The sequence below is a fragment of the Ranitomeya imitator genome, chromosome 2 (genome assembly GCF_032444005.1).
Source record: "Ranitomeya imitator isolate aRanImi1 chromosome 2, aRanImi1.pri, whole genome shotgun sequence".
NCBI lineage: Eukaryota > Metazoa > Chordata > Amphibia > Anura > Dendrobatidae > Ranitomeya > Ranitomeya imitator.
The window spans coordinates 106,378,081-106,397,212 of record NC_091283.1 but is presented as its reverse complement, the minus strand read 5'-3'; the positions used below and the strand labels follow the sequence as shown (position 1 = coordinate 106,397,212).

General features: G+C 45.7%; 1 protein-coding gene across 1 annotated transcript in view; it reads left to right on the top strand.

The window, feature by feature from the left end:
* The window catches only part of ALG13 (ALG13 UDP-N-acetylglucosaminyltransferase subunit), a 229,198-nt gene that overhangs the window by 12,039 nt on the left and 198,027 nt on the right, over window positions 1-19,132 (top strand). The window contains exons 3-4 of the mRNA XM_069754494.1: window positions 43-181; window positions 2,302-2,412. Of these exons, the coding sequence (XP_069610595.1) occupies window positions 43-181; window positions 2,302-2,412 (250 nt within the window). The remainder of the gene's footprint in view (window positions 1-42; window positions 182-2,301; window positions 2,413-19,132) is intronic.

Below are 19,132 nucleotides of genomic sequence, written 5' to 3'. Positions count from 1 at the left end.
CTCCTACCCTCCATTTCTAATGCTTGTGTTTTTACATATTAGGTGCAGGAAGCTGCTTAGAAACACTTGAAGCACAAAAACCTCTTATTGTTGTCATCAATGAGAAACTAATGTCCAACCATCAGCTGGAGCTCGCAAAGCAACTCCACAAAGATGGCCACCTCTACTACTGTACATGCAGGTACGGGTACGTCCAGCACAGTCTGTAACAATACAAGATGTACGCATGCTGAGGAACGGGGACTATTCCCTCTGATAATACAAATACCAACACCCATTTGTCAAGTTAGGTTTAATTTTGTTTTAAGGTTTTATTTATTTTTCATATATTATATTAAATAGAACAGACAAATTAACAAAAACCAATAGAATTTCCGCACATGCACTTATAGTGAAAGTATCAGTGTAGCACAGACATCATAGCAAAGCTTCAGATAAGAAAAAGCACTTGGAAATTAAAAAAAAAAAAATCGCCCTTGTATTCACAGCGCCATTTCAGCACATAAACACTGCAAGTGCCTTTTCTGTTATATTCTTGACACCGTGGCATTGGATACTACTGTAGGGGCAGCACATCGAGGCCTCATGCAGACATCCATTTTTCGCATGGGTTTTCTGTGTTTTTTTCAGTAGATAGAAAAGGTACCCATTATTGTCTATGGGATTGTTCACATGTCTGTATTTTTGGCAGATCTGGTGATCCACACACCCTCCCTCCCCCCTCCAAAAAAAAAAATACAGGGAGTGTGTTTTTGATCTCAGTCTATGTGTACGTGAAAAACTGAGACAACACACAATCTTTGCTCGGAGAAGCTTCAAAAACCTCCATTATTTTTCTTCTTCGCATGCAATAAAGGTGGTGAAACTGTGATGGTAAAAGCTGACACACTGACGAGAATCTGATCCAGCACACTGTTGGAAATCAGTCCGTCTTTTTGCGTAAAAGAAAAATCACCGATAGCTGAAAGGGGCACAATACTTCTGCATGTAATTAATTCACACTGTTGTATTCCGGTTAGCTCATCAATTGGTTTTATAGCGTGTGATCTGAGAATCGTTGCAATTTTCCCATTGGCCAAATGATGTCAGTGCAAACAACATTATGATAGTCTGGCTCTCTACAGTGGATGTGTTAAAGGGAACCTGTCATGTCCAATGCAGGGTCATAATGCTGTAACCCAAGACAGAAGAAAAATGAACATATACCCTGCTGTAAGTAAAAGCAATAGTGCATATAAATAACATGTGCATATTAATAATAAGTGCATGTATAAACCATCCCACCAGCTTCAAGGTATACCCAAGTCGGGATGGTCCTAGCCTAGGTTAATAGCGTTATGTAGGTGCCTGGCTGCAGTGCTGATAGTGTGGCACTCGGGAGAGAATGAACTTTCTTCATTCGGTGTTGCAGGCGTGCTGTCACCACTTGCTATACTGTGAGCCGCAGCTGTAAGCCGCTTGCCACTGCACTTTGATTGACAGCTTGCTCTGGACTGATGCACTCTAGAGCTGGCTGTCAGTCAGTGCTCTCAGTGCTGGGGAGCGATGACTATCCATGCCGGCATGGCTGCTCCCGGCAGGACAAAGGTTAATTTTCTCCCAGGTGCCACACTTTCTATACAGCCGTCGAGCACTTTCTTCAAGTTATTATCCTGCAGATTAACCCTATATCTGCTGGTTAATAGCGGTATCGGACCTGACAGGATCCCTTTAAGTATAAAACTCATCAAAACAGTAGTGGCATGAAATGTCTGAATATTGCCATATTGTGGCCAAATAATCATGATTTAGGCTTGATGAAAAAAAGGTCCTGGTGGAGGGGTCTGATTGACAATATATTCTCCTCTACAGCTTATTTCCTTCCATGATAACTCTACTATAGACAATAAAAATCTCAATAAATAGATATGGAAGGCTGCATGGTCACGACTTTTATGATGAAGCATTTAACAACGTCCTTATATCGGCATTACTATTTGGTTAAGGAAAATAACATTAATTTAATCTGGAGTAATAAGAATCGGACAGGTAATCCAGAACCAATCGGATGAGTGGAAAGTTTACTGTTGCCTCTTGCAAATTTGACTTCTTGTACCGCAGGATCCACAGCAGAAATCACTTGGATTCTGCTGTGGATATGAAGTGCTGAATCATCCACATCATTAAGTAGCATGCTACTCTTTCACAAGGATATTGTTCCACCTGGAAACTTTCCAATCCATGTGATCAGGGTTGTGGAACATTAACCTCCAAACCCAGATAACTTTACACAGGAACTTATTGTTTTTCCTTTTTCCATAGCACACTAGGAAGCACGCTGAAGACATTGGACCTGTCATCTCTGAAAGTTTTTCCACCAGGTCATCCAGAAATATTTGCAGATTTTCTAGATAAAGTGGTGGGGCTTCGATAGCATTTTATAAATGGACAATTGCATTAAATATACTCTCCGATGCTTGTAAAAAATGAGGATGAAAAGGACAGCAATATAAATCTATTGGCAGAGTGGAAAATAGATTGCAGCCACTTTGGATCCTACTGAAGACACATTCGGTTATAAATCGTAGATAAAGTGATATGTCTGTCTTCATTTCATACTTCATGTTCTATGGCGTGGGTAAGTGTTATCTGCTTGGTAATGAGGTTTCTGTAGAAATAGGCGTTTGGAAAAAACCTACCCTGTGGTGTAACCTGGAGCCCGTGGGCCCGGTGCATAATCCTTTATAGGGCCCCCAGCTATCCAGGTTCTTTATTAGCGTTGGCGTTCTTATATGGGCTGATGGGACCTTTTTGGTCCTCCTGGGCTTTAGTGCACCACTTGCACTCACTATAGTAGTCCGCAGAGATTCATCGGCTCACACCAAAATCCACATATGCTGCGTGTGACTGGCGCACAGGACACAACATGAGCACGCTGTGCTGGATTTACTAATTCCAAAAATTCGGCTTCACCGCTTTATAAAAGCAAAATCCAAACTGTTATTTATGAACGCATACAATTTTTACGAGAGGCATAGGATACAAATAAAACGCCACAGATTCAACAAATGCGTTTCAAACATATGAGTCCTTGGGCATGGATGACCAATATGATGGGCGAACGTGCTGGGATAAGTGTTATCCGCCATGCTTGAATAATATGTTTGAGTCTCTGTGGCTGCATGTCTCATGGCTGTTTGACAGCCGCAACATATGCAGGGATTACCTAACAAACAGGCAGTCCATGCCTGTGTTGCGGCTGTCGAACAGCCATGAGATATGCCGCCATGGAGACTAGGACATATTATTTGAGCACGCCGAAGACAGTTTATTAGCACCCAAGCATGCTCGGATAACACCTTATCAGAGCACATTTGCTCGTCACTATTGACGAACTATAGTTATGCTGCTAGTAGTAGGTATACGGCATTCAGATGTTGGTGCTCAACTAAAGGTTCGATTCCATATCAACCGGTATATAAAGTACTTGGTACTTAAAATTTGAAAAGAACGTATATTTATCTGTAAGGCAATCCCCAAAACACTTCTTGTAACGTTTTGGCCCTACAATAGGGGCCTTTTTCAAACTCAGACAGCAGGGAATACAATGACCCTCATGTAGAAAATCAGCGCTGTGACAGGCAGAAATCATGTGGTGCTAGGCGCGGGATTGGGATTGCCCTATAACTAAAAATACATTATTTTCAATTTTTTAGTTCTAAGTACTTTATATATAGTTATGCTCCTGTCCTCATACTTGAACAACTCTACCACTTAGCTACAAAAATCTATAATAATGCAGGTGTCCCAACCTGCCCGGTTGTATGCGTCTTGTCTTCACTGCAAATTGTACTTTGTACCCAATGTATATATCTCCCAAAATTCTGAATAAATTGTATGATTGTTCACATGGTAATAAAATGTGTTTTATGTAAGTTATGATACTTTGTTCATATCTATAACACGACAAGTCTGGTGAACGCTGTCAGGTATCGGACTTTGTATATGGAAATTCTGACTTTCCCGTGCACACAGAAGAAAAGTGCAGTTCGATATTTTTACTCCATTGCTGCCAGGAGGCAAGTTCCTGTAGTGTCATAGAAGAATGAAATGGGAAACACTCACATCAGTGATGAAGACAATAAAAAGTTTGACCATGGTCGCTTTACAGGTCTCCAGCTAAAAGGGGCGGTGCAAAAGCTAAGGTCTGTTCTGCACATCCTATATATAAGGCTATGTGCCCACGTTGCGGAATAGTGTGCAGATTTTTCTGCACCATTTTTTAAAAAATCTGCAGGTAAAATGCACTGCATTTTACCTGCAGATTTACCGCGGATTTCACCTGCGGTTTTAAACCTGCGGATTCCTATTGAGGAGCAGGTGTAAACCGCTGCGGAATCTGCACAATGAATTGACATGCTGCGGAATATACGACGCAGCGTTTCTGCGCGGTATTTTCTGCACCATGGGCACAGCAGATTTGGTTTTCCATAGGTTTACATGGTACTGTACAACGCATGGAAAACTGCAGCGGATCCGCAGGCAAATCCACACCGTGTGCACATAGCCTAAAGGATCACTTTTCGGTGCCATGCATAAAGTCTCTTTTCAGCCCTCCTCCCATCACCTATAGGATGGGGCCATATCCTATGTCACTGTGTGAAGACTCACTTTTTGGGTGAACAGAATGGAGAATGTTGATTGTGACACTTTTTCAGAGGTTCACAAAATAATCCCAGTCACCAGGATCATTTTGCCCTGTAATGATGCACAGTATGGGGGGGTAGGTTGTGTCTGAGTGATGTTTAATTTCACAGATTAGTGCTTCATGGGGAAAATCCTGTCCAATAAATAGCTTGCAGTTCAGCGACCTGCCATATTTTTAATCTAATCTGTACATGTACTTTTAGAACATATTCAGCCGTCCGTGTTGCACCTCCCTGTTTTTTTTTTTCCAGGGATAGAACACATACGTATTATCATCTATGAGCTAATCACATGTGTTTTCACAGACCGTGTGTCTTTGCAATACTCAAGGACCCTTGTCAGTTTTTTGCAGCAACACTGATGAAAAGGGCCAATGCAAGTCAATGGGTCCACGAAAAACAAAACAGTACCCGGATGGCATGCAATGTATTTATTCATTCATCTGTGAAAAACACTAATGGTAGAAACAGACACACGGGCCATACACTGATCCAAAACACGGAAACACCGCTACCATTTTTTCACATACAGTTCGTGTTTAAACACAGACAAATGAATGATACTTTAATATCGATTCTCACATTTCTAATGTCTAGTCCTAAGTATGGACCCACCGTGGAAATTCATTGTAGTCTTAAAAAATCCTAATTTTTTTTAAAAATGGTAAGTTACAACCCAGCGGTTGGTAAGTATAAGACTAAGGTCAGGGACCTTAGATTAGAGGCACCATTCCAGCACTGAAAAAAACAAAAACGTTGGAGTCATATTCCTCGTAGGCCAGTTTCACACGTCAGTGGCTCCGGTGTTATGACCTGGTGGTTAGCACCCGGAATGACCTGATAGTTAAACCTCATACAGGACGAGCTCTGGGATGTGGGAACTCTGCTGACCGCAAGCCCTAATCCTATCACACACACTAGAAATAGCCGTGGAGCGCTCCTGACCAGACCTAGGCGCCTCGTCACAGCCTAAGAACTATCTAGCCCTAGAGATGGAAAATAAAGCCTACCTTGCCTCAGAGAAATTCGCAAAGGTAAAGGAAGCCCCCCACATATATTGACTGTGAGTAAAGATGAAAGTCACAAACGCAGAAATGAAAGAGGTTTCAGCAAAGGGAGGCCAGACTTACTAAATAGACAGAGGATAGGAAAGGTAACTTTGCGATCAGCACAAAAACCTACAAAAGACCACGCAGAGTGTGCAAAAAAGACCTCCGCACCGACTCACGGTGCGGAGGAGCCACTCTGCATCCCAGAGCTTCCAGCTAGCAAGACAAAATCATGATAACCAGCTGGACAAGAAAACAGTGAACAAATAATGACTATCAGGAACTTAGCTTCTGCAGGAGAAGGCAGGTCACCAGAGAGATCCAGGAGCGAACTGAACAAATGCAAAAACATTGACAGCTGGCATGGAGTAACGATCTGAGAGGAGTTAAATAGAGCAGCCAACCAAAGGATAAGCCACGTCACCTGTGTAAGGAACCTCAGAAGCCGCAGCTTCACTCATAGCCACCAGAGGGAGCCCATAGACAGAACTCGCCGAAGTACCATTCACGACCACAGGAGGGAGCTCGACAACAGAATTCACAACAGTACCCCCCCCTTGAGGAGGGGTCACCGAACCCTCACCAGAGCCCCCAGGCCGATCAGGATGAGCCAGATGAAAGGCACAAACAAGATCGGCAGCATGAACATCAGAGGCAAAAACCCAGGAATTATCTTCCTGACCATAACCCTTCCACTTGACCAGGTACTGAAGTTTCCGTCTCGAAACACGAGAATCCAAAATCTTCACCACATAGTCCAACTCCCCCTCAACCAACACCGGGGCAGGGGGATCAACGGAGGGAACCATAGGTGCCACGTATCTCTGCAACAACGACCTATGGAACACATTATGGATGGCAAAAGAAGCTGGAAGGTCCAAACGAAATGACACAGGATTAAGAACTTCAGAAATCTTATAAGGCCCAATGAAACGAGGCTTAAACTTAGGAGAGGAAACCTTCATAGGAACGTGACGAGATGACAACCAAACCAAATCCCCAACACGAAGTCGGGGACCAACACAATGCCGGCGGTTAGCGAAACGCTGAGCCTTCTCCTGGGACAATGTCAAATTGTCCACCACATGAGTCCAAATCTGCTGCAACCTGTCCACCACCGCATCCACACCAGGACAGTCCGAAGGCTCAACCTGCCCTGAAGAGAAACGAGGATGGAAACCAGAATTACAGAAAAAAGGAGAAACTAAAGTAGCCGAGCTGGCCCGATTATTGAGGGCGAACTCAGCCAAAGGCAAGAAGGACACCCAATCATCCTGATCAGCAGAAACAAAGCATCTCAGATATGTCTCCAAAGTCTGATTAGTTCGTTCGGTTTGGCCATTAGTCTGAGGATGGAAAGCCGAAGAAAAAGACAAATCAATGCCCATCTTAGCGCAAAAGGACCGCCAAAACCTCGAAACAAACTGGGAACCTCTGTCCGAGATGATGTTCTCCGGAATGCCATGCAAACGAACCACATGCTGGAAAAACAATGGCACCAAATCAGAGGAGGAAGGCAATTTAGATAAGGGTACCAAATGGACCATCTTAGAGAAGCGATCACAAACCACCCAAATGACCGACATCCTTTGAGAAACAGGGAGATCTGAAATAAAATCCATGGAAATATGCATCCAGGGCCTCTTCGGGATCGGCAAGGGCAAAAGCAACCCACTGGCACGAGAACAGCAGGGCTTAGCCCGAGCACAAGTCCCACAGGACTGCACAAAAGAACGCACATCCCGTGACAAAGAAGGCCACCAAAAGGATCTAGCCACCAAATCTCTGGTAGCAAAGATTCCAGGATGACCAGCCAACACTGAACAATGAATCTCAGAGATAACTCTACTAGTCCATCTATCAGGGACAAACAGTTTCTCCGTAGGACAACGGTCAGGTCTATCAGCCTGAAACTTTTGCAGCACACGCCGCAAATCAGGGGAAATGGCAGACAAAATTACCCCTTCTTTAAGAATACCCGCCGGCTCCGGAATACCCGGAGAGTCAGGCACAAAACTCCTTGACAGGGCGTCAGCCTTCACGTTCTTAGATCCCCGAAAGGTATGAAACCACAAAATCAAAACGGGAGAAAAAGAACGACCATCGAGCCTGTCAAGGATTCAACCGTTTGGCAGACTCGAGATAAGTTAAAATCTTGTGATCCGTCAAGACCACCGCGCGATGTCTAGCTCCTTCAAGCCAATGTCGCCACTCCTCGAATGCCCACTTCATGGCCAACAACTCCCGATTGCCCACATCATAATTGCGCTCAGCAGGCGAGAATTTTCTACAAAAGAAGGCACAGGGTTTCATCACCGAGCCATCAGAACTTCTTTGCGACAAAACAGCCCCTGCTCCAATTTCAGAAGCATCAACCTCAACCTGAAAAGGGAGCGAAACATCTGGCTGGCACAACACAGGGGCAGAAGCAAAACGTCGCTTCAACTCCTGAAAAGCCTCTACAGCCGCAGAGGACCAATTGACGACATCAGCACCTTTCTTGGTCAAATCAGTCAACAGTTTAGCAACACTGGAAAAATTAGCGATGAAGCGATGATAAAAATTAGCAAAGCCCAGGAACTTCTGCAAGCTCTTCACAGATGTCGGCTGAGTCCAATCGTAAATGGCCTGAACTTTAACAGGGTCCATCTCGATAGTAGAAGGGGAAAAAATGAAACCCAAAAATGAAACCTTCTGAACTCCAAAGAGACACTTTGACCCCTTCACAAACAAGGAATTCGCACGAAGGCCCTTCAACACCATTCTGACCTGCTTCACATGAGACTCCCAATCATCCGAAAAGACCAAAATGTCATCCAAATATACAATCATGAATCTATCCAGTGTTGTGAATTCTGTGGCAGAGTTCACTCCTGTGGTCACAAGTGGTACTTCGGCTGATTCTCTCTGGGAGTTTCCGTTTGTGGAGGAAAGTGGTAATGCAGCTTCTGAGTTTCCTCCCTCAGGTGATCTGGTGAGGTCGTTAGCTGCTTCTCTACTTAACTCCACCTGATGCTTTGATCCATGCTTCCTGTCAATGTTCCAGTGTTGGACTTGTGTTTCTCTGGATCATTCCTGTGGCCTGCTGCTCTGCATAGCTAAGTGCTTCTTTGCTATTTGTTGCTATTTTTTCTGTCCAGCTTGTCTATTTGTTTTGCTGGAAGCTCTGGGACGCAGAGGGTGTACCTCCGTGCCGTTAGTTCGGTACGGAGGGTCTTTTTGCCCCCTTTGCGTGGTTTTCTTTAGGGTTTTGTGTAGACTGCAAAGTTATCTTTCCTATCCTCGTTCTGTCTAGAATATCGGGCCTCACTTTCCTGAATCTATTTCATCCCTACGTTTGTCTTTTCATCTTACTCACAGTCATTATATGTGGGGGGCTGCCTTTTCCTTTGGGGTATTTCTCTGAGGCAAGGTAGGCTTATTTTTCTATCTTTAGGCTAGTTAGTTTCTCAGGCTGTGCCAGATTGCATAGGGAGCGTTAGGCACAATCCACAGCTGCCTCTAGTTGTGTTTGGAGAGGATCAGGAATTGCGGTCTACAGAGTTTCCACGTCTCAGAGCTCGTTCTATTATTTTGGGTTATTGTCAGATCACTGTATGTGCTCTGATCGCTATGTACATTGTGTTACTGAATTGCCTTTCATAACAGTACAGGAAGCCAAAAAGTACTAATGATTCTCAATAGAGGGAAAAAAGAAGTTCTGAGACCATTTTTTTTCCTTTGCACTGTGATTTGTCTTTTTTTTCCCCTAGACATTTGGGTGGTTCAGGACACAGGTGTTACAATGGACATTAAAGGTCTGTCTTCATGTGTAGATCAGCTCACGGCAAGAGTTCAAGATATTCAAAATTTTGTGGTTCAGAATTCTTTGTTAGAACCGAGAATTCCTATTCCAGATTTGTTTTTTGGAGATAGAACTAAATTTCTGAGTTTCAAGAATAATTGTAAACTGTTTCTGGCTTTGAAACCTCGTTCCTCTGGTGACCCAGCGCAACAGGTTAGGATCGTCATTTCTTTTTTGCGTGGCGACCCTCAGGACTGGGCATTTTCTCTTGTGTCAGGAGATCCTGCATTGAGTGATATCGATGCGTTTTTCCTGGCGCTTGGATTACTGTACGATGAGCCTAATTCAGTAGATCAGGCAGAAAGAAATTTGCTGGCTCTTTGTCAGGCTCAGGATGAGATAGAGCTATATTGCCAGAAATTTAGAAAATGGTCCGTGCTCACTCAATGGAATGAATCTGCGCTTGCAGCCATTTTCAGAAAGGGTCTCTCTGAAGCCATTAAGGATGTCATGGTGGGATTTCCTATGCCCGCTGGTTTGAATGAGTCTATGTCTTTGGCCATTCAGATCGGTCGACGCTTGCGTGAGCGTAAATCTGTGTACCATTTGGCGGTATTACCTGAGATTAAACCTGAGCCTATGCAGTGCGATAGGACTATGACCAGAGTTGAACGGCAAGAACACAGACGTCTGAATGGGCTGTGTTTCTACTGTGGTGATTCCACTCATGCTATCTCTGATTGTCCTAAGCGCACTAAGCGGTTCGCTAGGTCTGCCGCCATTGGTACTGTACAGTCAAAATTTCTTCTGTCCGTTACCTTGATATGCTCCTTGTCGTCGTATTCTGTCATGGCGTTTGTGGATTCAGGCGCTGCCCTGAATTTGATGGACTTGGATTATGCTAAACGTTGTGGGTTTTTATTGGAGCCCTTGCAGTGTCCTATTCCATTGAGAGGAATTGATGCTACACCTTTGGCCAAGAATAAGCCTCAATACTGGACCCAGCTGACCATGTGCATGGCTCCTGCACATCAGGAGGTTATTCGCTTTCTGGTGTTGCATAATCTGCATGATGTGGTCGTGTTGGGGTTGCCTTGGCTACAAGCCCATAATCCAGTATTGGATTGGAATTCCATGTTGGTGTCCAGCTGGGGTTGTCAGGGGGTACATGGTGATGTTCCATTTCTGTCAATTTCGTCATCCACCCCTTCTGAGGTTCCAGAGTTCTTGTCTGATTACTGGGATGTATTTGATGAGCCCAAGTCCGATGCCCTGCCTCCGCATAGGGATTGTGATTGTGCTATCAATTTGATTCCTGGTAGTAAATTCCCAAAAGGTCGACTGTTTAATTTATCTGTGCCTGAGCACACCGCTATGCGCAGTTATGTGAAGGAATCCCTGGAGAGGGGGCATATTCGCCCGTCGTCGTCGCCATTGGGAGCAGGGTTCTTTTTTGTGGCCAAGAAGGATGGTTCGCTGAGACCGTGTATAGATTACCGCCTTCTTAATAAGATCACTGTTAAATTTCAGTACCCCTTGCCATTGTTATCTGATTTGTTTGCTCGGATTAAGGGGGCTAGTTGGTTCACTAAGATAGATCTTCGTGGTGCGTATAATCTGGTGAGAATCAGGCAAGGCGATGAATGGAAAACTGCATTTAATACGCCCGAGGGCCATTTTGAGTATCTAGTGATGCCGTTCGGACTTGCCAATGCTCCATCAGTGTTTCAATCCTTTATGCATGACATCTTCCATGAGTACCTGGATAAATTCCTGATTGTGTACTTGGATGATATTTTGATCTTCTCGGATGATTGGGAGTCTCATGTGAAGCAGGTCAGAACGGTTTTTCAGGTCCTGCGTGCTAATTCTTTGTTTGTGAAGGGATCAAAGTGTCTCTTTGGTGTGCAGAAGGTTTCATTTTTGGGGTTCATCTTTTCCCCTTCTACTATCGAGATGGATCCGGTTAAGGTCCAAGCCATCCATGATTGGACTCAGCCGACATCTCTGAAAAGTCTGCAAAAGTTCCTGGGCTTTGCTAATTTTTATCGTCAATTCATCTGCAATTTTTCTAGTGTTGCCAAACCATTGACCGATTTGACCAAGAAGGGTGCTGATTTGGTCAATTGGTCTTCTGCTGCTGTGGAAGCTTTTCAAGAGTTGAAGCGTCGTTTTTCTTCTGCCCCTGTGTTGTGTCAACCAGATGTTTCTCTTCCGTTCCAGGTCGAGGTTGATGCTTCTGAGATTGGAGCAGGGGCTGTTTTGTCACAGAGAGGTTCTGGTTGCTCAGTGATGAAACCATGCGCTTTCTTTTCCAGGAAGTTTTCGCCTGCTGAGCGAAATTATGATGTGGGCAACCGAGAGTTGCTGGCCATGAAGTGGGCATTCGAGGAGTGGCGTCATTGGCTTGAAGGAGCTAAGCATCGCGTAGTGATATTGACTGATCTTTAAGAACTTGACTTATCTCGAGTCTGCCAAGCGCTTGAATCCTAGACAAGCTCGTTGGTCGTTGTTTTTTGCCCGTTTTGACTTTGTGATTTCGTACCTTCCGGGCTCTAAAAATGTGAAGGCGGATGCTCTGTCTAGGAGTTTTGTGCCCGACTCTCCGGGTTTATCTGAGCCGGCGGGTATCCTCAAGGAAGGAGTAATTGTGTCTGCCATCTCCCCTGATTTGCGGCGGGTGCTGCAAAAATTTCAGGCTAATAAACCTGATCGTTGCCCAGCGGAGAAACTGTTTGTCCCTGATAGGTGGACGAATAGAGTTATCTCTGAACTTCATTGTTCGGTGTTGGCTGGTCATCCTGGAATCTTTGGTACCAGAGAGTTAGTGGCTAGATCCTTTTGGTGGCCCCCTCTCTCGCGGGATGTGCGTACTTTTGTGCAGTCCTGTGGGATTTGTGCTCGGGCTAAGCCCTGCTGTTCTCGTGCCAGTGGGTTGCTTTTGCCCTTGCCGGTCCCGAAGAGGCCTTGGACACATATCTCTATGGATTTTATTTCTGACCTTCCCGTTTCTCAAAAGATGTCAGTCATTTGGGTGGTCTGTGATCGCTTTTCTAAGATGGTCCATCTGGTACCCTTGTCTAAACTGCCTTCCTCCTCTGATTTGGTGCCTTTGTTCTTCCAGCATGTGGTTCGTTTGCATGGCTTCCAGAGAATATTGTTTCTGACAGAGGTTCCCAGTTTGTTTTGAGGTTTTGACGTGCCTTTTGTGGTAGGATGGGCATTGACTTGTCTTTTTCCTCGGCTTTCCATCCTCAGACTAATGGCCAGACCGAACGAACCAATCAGACCTTGGAAACATATCTGAGATGCTTTGTTTCAGCTGATCAGGATGACTGGGTGTCCTTTTTGCCTTTGGCTGAGTTCGCCCTTAATAATCGGGCCAGCTCGGCTACCTTGGTTTCGCCGTTTTTCTGCAATTCTGGGTTCCATCCTCGTTTCTCTTCAGGACAGGTTGAGTCTTCGGACTGTCCTGGTGTGGATACTGTGGTGGACAGGTTGCAGCAGATTTGGACTCAGGTAGTGGACAATTTGACCTTGTCCCAGGAGAAGGCTCAACTTTTCCCTAATCGCAGACGCCGTGTGGTTCCCCGACTTCGTGTTGGGGATCTGGTTTGGTTATCTTCTCGTCATATTCCTATGAAGGTTTCCTCTCCTAAGTTTAAACCTCGTTTTATTGGTCCGTATAGGATTTCTGAGGTTCTTAATCCTGTGTCTTTTCGTCTGACCCTTCCAGATTCTTTTTCCATACATAACGTATTCCATAGGTCATTGTTGCGGAGATACGTGGCACCTATGGTCCCATCTGTTGAGCCTCCTGCCCCGGTTTTGGTGGAGGGGGAATTGGAGTATATTGTGGAGAAGATTTTGGATTCTCGTGTTTCTAGACGGAAACTCCAGTATCTGGTTAAATGGAAGGGTTATGCTCAGGAAGATAATTCCTGGGTTTTTGCCTCTGATGTCCATGCTCCCGATCTTGTTCGTGCCTTTCATGTGGCTCATCCTGGTCGGCCTGGGGGCTCTGGTGAGGGTTCGGTGACCCCTCCTCAAGGGGGGGGGGTACTGTTGTGAATTCTGTGGCAGAGTTCACTCCTGTGGTCACAAGTGGTACTTTGGCTGATTCTCTCTGGGAGTTTCCGTTTGTGGAGGAAAGTGGTAATGCAGCTTCTGAGTTTCCTCCCTCAGGTGATCTGGTGAGGTCGTTAGCTGCTTCTCTACTTAACTCCACCTGATGCTTTGATCCATGCTTCCTGTCAATGTTCCAGTGTTGGACTTGTGTTTCTCTGGATCATTCCTGTGGCCTGCTGCTCTGCATAGCTAAGTGCTTCTTTGCTATTTGTTGCTATTTTTTCTGTCCAGCTTGTCTATTTGTTTTGCTGGAAGCTCTGGGACGCAGAGGGTGTACCTCCGTGCCGTTAGTTCGGTACGGAGGGTCTTTTTGCCCCCTTTGCGTGGTTTTCTTTAGGGTTTTGTGTAGACTGCAAAGTTATCTTTCCTATCCTCGTTCTGTCTAGAATATCGGGCCTCACTTTGCTGAATCTATTTCATCCCTACGTTTGTCTTTTCATCTTACAGTCATTATATGTGGGGGGCTGCCTTTTCCTTTGGGGTATTTCTCTGAGGCAAGGTAGGCTTATTTTTCTATCTTTAGGCTAGTTAGTTTCTCAGGCTGTGCCGAGTTGCATAGGGAGCGTTAGGCGCAATCCACAGCTGCCTCTAGTTGTGTTTGGAGAGGATCAGGAATTGCGGTCTACAGAGTTTCCACGTCTCAGAGCTCGTTCTATTATTTTGGGTTATTGTCAGATCACTGTATGTGCTCTGATCGCTATGTAGATTGTGTTACTGAATTGCCTTTCATAACAATCCAGGTACTCTCGGAAGATGTCATGCATAAAGGACCGAAACACAGATGGAGCATTAGAAAGCCCGAATGGCATAACCAGGTACTCAAAATGGCCCTCGGGCGTATTAAATGCCGTGGAGCGCTCCTGACCAGACCTAGGCGCCTCGTCACAGCCTAAGAACTATGTAGCCCTAGAGATGGAAAATAAAGCCTACCTTGCCTCAGAGAAATTCCCCAATGGTAAAGGAAGCCCCCCACATATATTGACTGTGAGTAAAGATGAAAGTCACAAACGCAGAAATGAAACAGGTTTCAGCAAAGGGAGGCCAGACTTACTAAATAGACAGAGGATAGGAAAGGTAACTTTGCGATCAGCACAAAAACCTACAAAAGACCACACAGAGTGTGCAAAAAAGACCTCCGCACCGATTTACGGTGCGGAGGAGCCACTCTGCATCCCAGAGCTTCCAGCTAGCAAGACAAAATCATGATAACCAGCTGGACAAGAAAACTGAACAAATAATGACTATCAGGAACTTAGCTTCTGCAGGAGAAGGCAGGTCACCAGAGAGATCCAGGAGCGAACTGAACAAATGCAAAAACATTGACAGCTGGCATGGAGTAACGCTCTGAGAGGAGTTAAATAGAGCAGCCAACCAAAGGATAAGCCACGTCACCTGTGTAAGGAACCTCAGAAGCCGCAGCTTCACTCATAGCCACCAGAGGTGTTGTGAATTCTGTGGCAGAGCTCCCTCCTGTGGTCACAAGTGGTACTTCGGCTGGTTCTCTCTGTGAGCTTCCGTTGGTGGAGGAAAGTGGTACTGCGGCTTCTGAGTTTCCTTCCTCAGGTGATGTGGTGAAGTCGTTAGGTGCTGTTCTATTTAACTCCACCTAGTGCTTTGATCCTGGCCTCCAGTCAATGTTCTAGTATTGGACCTGTTTCCTCCTGGATCGTTCCTGTGGCCTGCTGCTCTGCATAGCTAAGTTCCTCTTTGCTATTTGTTTGCTGTTTTTTTCTGTCCAGCTTGTCAATTTGTTTTTTTCTGCTTGCTGGAAGCTCTGGGACACAGAGGGTGTACCTCCGTGCCGTTAGTTCGATACGGAGGGTCTTTTTGCCCCTTTGCGTGGTGTTTGTAGGGTTTTGTGTTGACCGCAAAGTTACCTTTCCTATCCTCGCTCTGTTCAATAAGTTGGGCCTCACTTTGCTAAATCTATTTCATCTCTACGTTTGTCTTTTCATCTTAACTCACAGTCATTATATGTGGGGGCTGCCTTTTCCTTTGGGGTATTTCTCTGAGGCAAGGTAGGCTTATTTTCTATCTTCAGGCTAGCTAGTTTCTCAGGCCGTGCCGAGTTGCATAGGGAGCGTTAGGCGCAATCCACGGCTGCCTTTAGTGTGTTGGAGAGGATTAGGGATTGCGGTCAACAGAGTTCCCACGTCTCAGAGCTCGTTCTTGTTTTTTGGGTTATTGCCAGGTCACTGTATGTGCGCTGACCTCTATGTCCATTGTGGTACTGAATTACCTTTCATAACACAGAGGGAGCCCATAGACAGAACTCGCCGAAGTACCATTCACGACCACAGGAGGGAGCTCGACAACAGAATTCACAACAGTACCCCCCCCCCTTGAGGAGGGGGTCACCGAACCCTCACCAGAGCCCCCAGGCCGATCAGGATGAGCCAGATGAAAGGCACGAACAAGATCGGCAGCATGAACATCAGAGGCAAAAACCCAGGAATTATCTTCCTGACCATAACCCTTCCACTTGACCAGGTACTGAAGTTTCCGTCTCGAAACACGAGAATCCAAAATCTTCTCCACCACATACTCCAACTCCCCCTCAACCAACACCGGGGCAGGGGGATCAACGGAGGGAACCATAGGCGCCACGTATCTCCGCAACAACGACCTATGGAACACATTATGGATGGCAAAAGAAGCTGGAAGGTCCAAACGAAATGACACAGGATTAAGAACTTCAGAAATCTTATAAGGCCCAATGAAACGAGGCTTAAACTTAGGAGAGGAAACCTTCATAGGAACGTGACGAGATGACAACCAAACCAAATCCCCAACACGAAGTCGGGGACCAACACAACGCCGGCGGTTAGCGAAACGCTGAGCCTTCTCCTGGGACAATGTCAAATTGTCCACCACATGAGTCCAAATCTGCTGCAACCTGTCCACCACCGCATCCACACCAGGACAGTCCGAAGGCTCAACCTGCCCTGAAGAGAAACGAGGATGGAAACCAGAATTACAGAAAAAAGGAGAAACTAAAGTAGCCGAGCTGGCCCGATTATTGAGGGCGAACTCAGCCAAAGGCAAGAAGGACACCCAATCATCCTGATCAGCAGAAACAAAGCATCTCAGATATGTCTCCAAAGTCTGATTAGTTCGTTCGGTTTGGCCATTAGTCTGAGGATGGAAAGCCGAAGAAAAAGACAAATCAATGCCCATCTTAGCGCAAAAGGACCGCCAAAACCTCGAAACAAACTGGGAACCTCTGTCCGAGACGATGTTCTCCGGAATGCCATGCAAACGAACCACATGCTGGAAAAACAATGGCACCAAATCAGAGGAGGAAGGCAATTTAGATAAGGGTACCAAATGGACCATCTTAGAGAAGCGATCACAAACCACCCAAATGACCGACATCCTTTGAGAAACAGGGAGATCTGAAATAAAATCCATGGAAATATGCATCCAGGGCCTCTTCGGGATCGGCAAGGGCAAAAGCAACCCACTGGCACGAGAACAGCAGGGCTTAGCCTGAGCACAAGTCCCACAGGACTGCACAAAAGAACGCACATCCCGTGACAAAGAAGGCCACCAAAAGGATCTAGCCACCAAATCTCTGGTACCAAAGATTCCAGGATGACCAGCCAACACTGAACAATGAATCTCAGAGATAACTCTACTAGTCCATCTATCAGGGACAAACAGTTTCTCCGTAGGACAACGGTCAGGTCTATCAGCCTGAAACTTTTGCAGCACACGCCGCAAATCAGGGGAAATGGCAGACAAAATTACCCCTTCTTTAAGAATACCCGCCGGCTCCGGAATACCCGGAGAGTCAGGCACAAAACTCCTTGACAGGGCGTCAGCCTTCACGTTCTTAGATCCCCGAAAGGTATGAAACCACAAAATCAAAACGGGAGAAAAAGAACGACCATCGAGCCTGTCAAGGATTCAACCGTTTGGCAGACTCGAGATAAGTTAAATTCTTGTGATCCGTCAAGACCACCACGCGATGTCTAGCTCCTTCAAGCCAATGTCGCCACTCCTCGAATGCCCACTTCATGGCCAACAACTCCCGATTGCCCACATCATAATTGCGCTCAGCAGGCGAGAATTTTCTAGAAAAGAAGGCACAGGGTTTCATCACCGAGCCATCAGAACTTCTTTGCGACAAAACAGCCCCTGCTCCAATTTCAGAAGCATCAACCTCAACCTGAAAAGGGAGCGAAACATCTGGCTGGCACAACACAGGGGCAGAAGCAAAACGTCGCTTCAACTCCTGAAAAGCCTCTACAGCCGCAGAGGACCAATTGACGACATCAGCACCTTTCTTGGTCAAATCAGTCAACGGTTTAGCAACACTGGAAAAATTAGCGATGAAGCGACGATAAAAATTAGCAAAGCCCAGGAACTTCTGCAAGCTCTTCACAGATGTCGGCTGAGTCCAATCGTAAATGGCCTGAACTTTAACAGGGTCCATCTCGATAGTAGAAGGGGAAAAAATGAAACCCAAAAATGAAACTTCTGAACTCCAAAGAGACACTTTGACCCCTTCACAAACAAGGAATTCGCACGAAGGACCTGGAACACCATTCTGACCTGCTTCACATGAGACTCCCAATCATCCGAAAAGACCAAAATGTCATCCAAATATACAATCATAAATCTGTCCAGGTACTCTCGGAAGATGTCATGCATAAAGGACTGAAACACAGATGGAGCATTAGAAAGCCCGAATGGCATAACCAGGTACTCAAAATGGCCCTCGGGCGTATTAAATGCCGTGGAGCGCTCCTGACCAGACCTAGGCGCCTCGTCACAGCCTAAGAACTATCTAGCCCTAGAGATGGAAAATAAAGCCTACCTTGCCTCAGAGAAATTCCCCAAAGGTAAAGGAAGCCCCCACATATATTGACTGTGAGTAAAGATGAAAGTCACAAACGCAGAAATGAAACAGGTTTCAGCAAAGGGAGGCTAGACTTACTAAATAGACAGAGGATAGGAAAGGTAACTTTGCGATCAGAACAAAAACCTACAAAAGACCACGCAGAGTGTGCAAAAAAGACCTCCGCACCGACTCACGGTGCGGAGGAGCCACTCTGCATCCCAGAGCTTCCAGCTAGCAAGACAAAATCATGATAACCAGCTGGACAAGAAAACAGTGAACAAATAATGACTATCAGGAACTTAGCTTCTGCAGGAGAAGGCAGGTCACCAGAGAGATCCAGGAGCGAACTGAACAAATGCAAAAACATTGACAGCTGGCATGGAGAAATGATCTGAGAGGAGTTAAATAGAGCAGCCAACCAAAGGATAAGCCACGTCACCTGTGTAAGGAACCTCAGAAGCCGCAGCTTCACTCATAGCCACTAAGGGGGAGCCCATAGACAGAACTCGCCGAAGTACCATTCACGACCACAGGAGGGAGCTCGACAACAGAATTCACAACACTCCGGTACGTGTGGTGACAGATTCCTCACGTACCGGAGACACTGACTCACGTAGACATTAAAATCAATGTGTCTCTG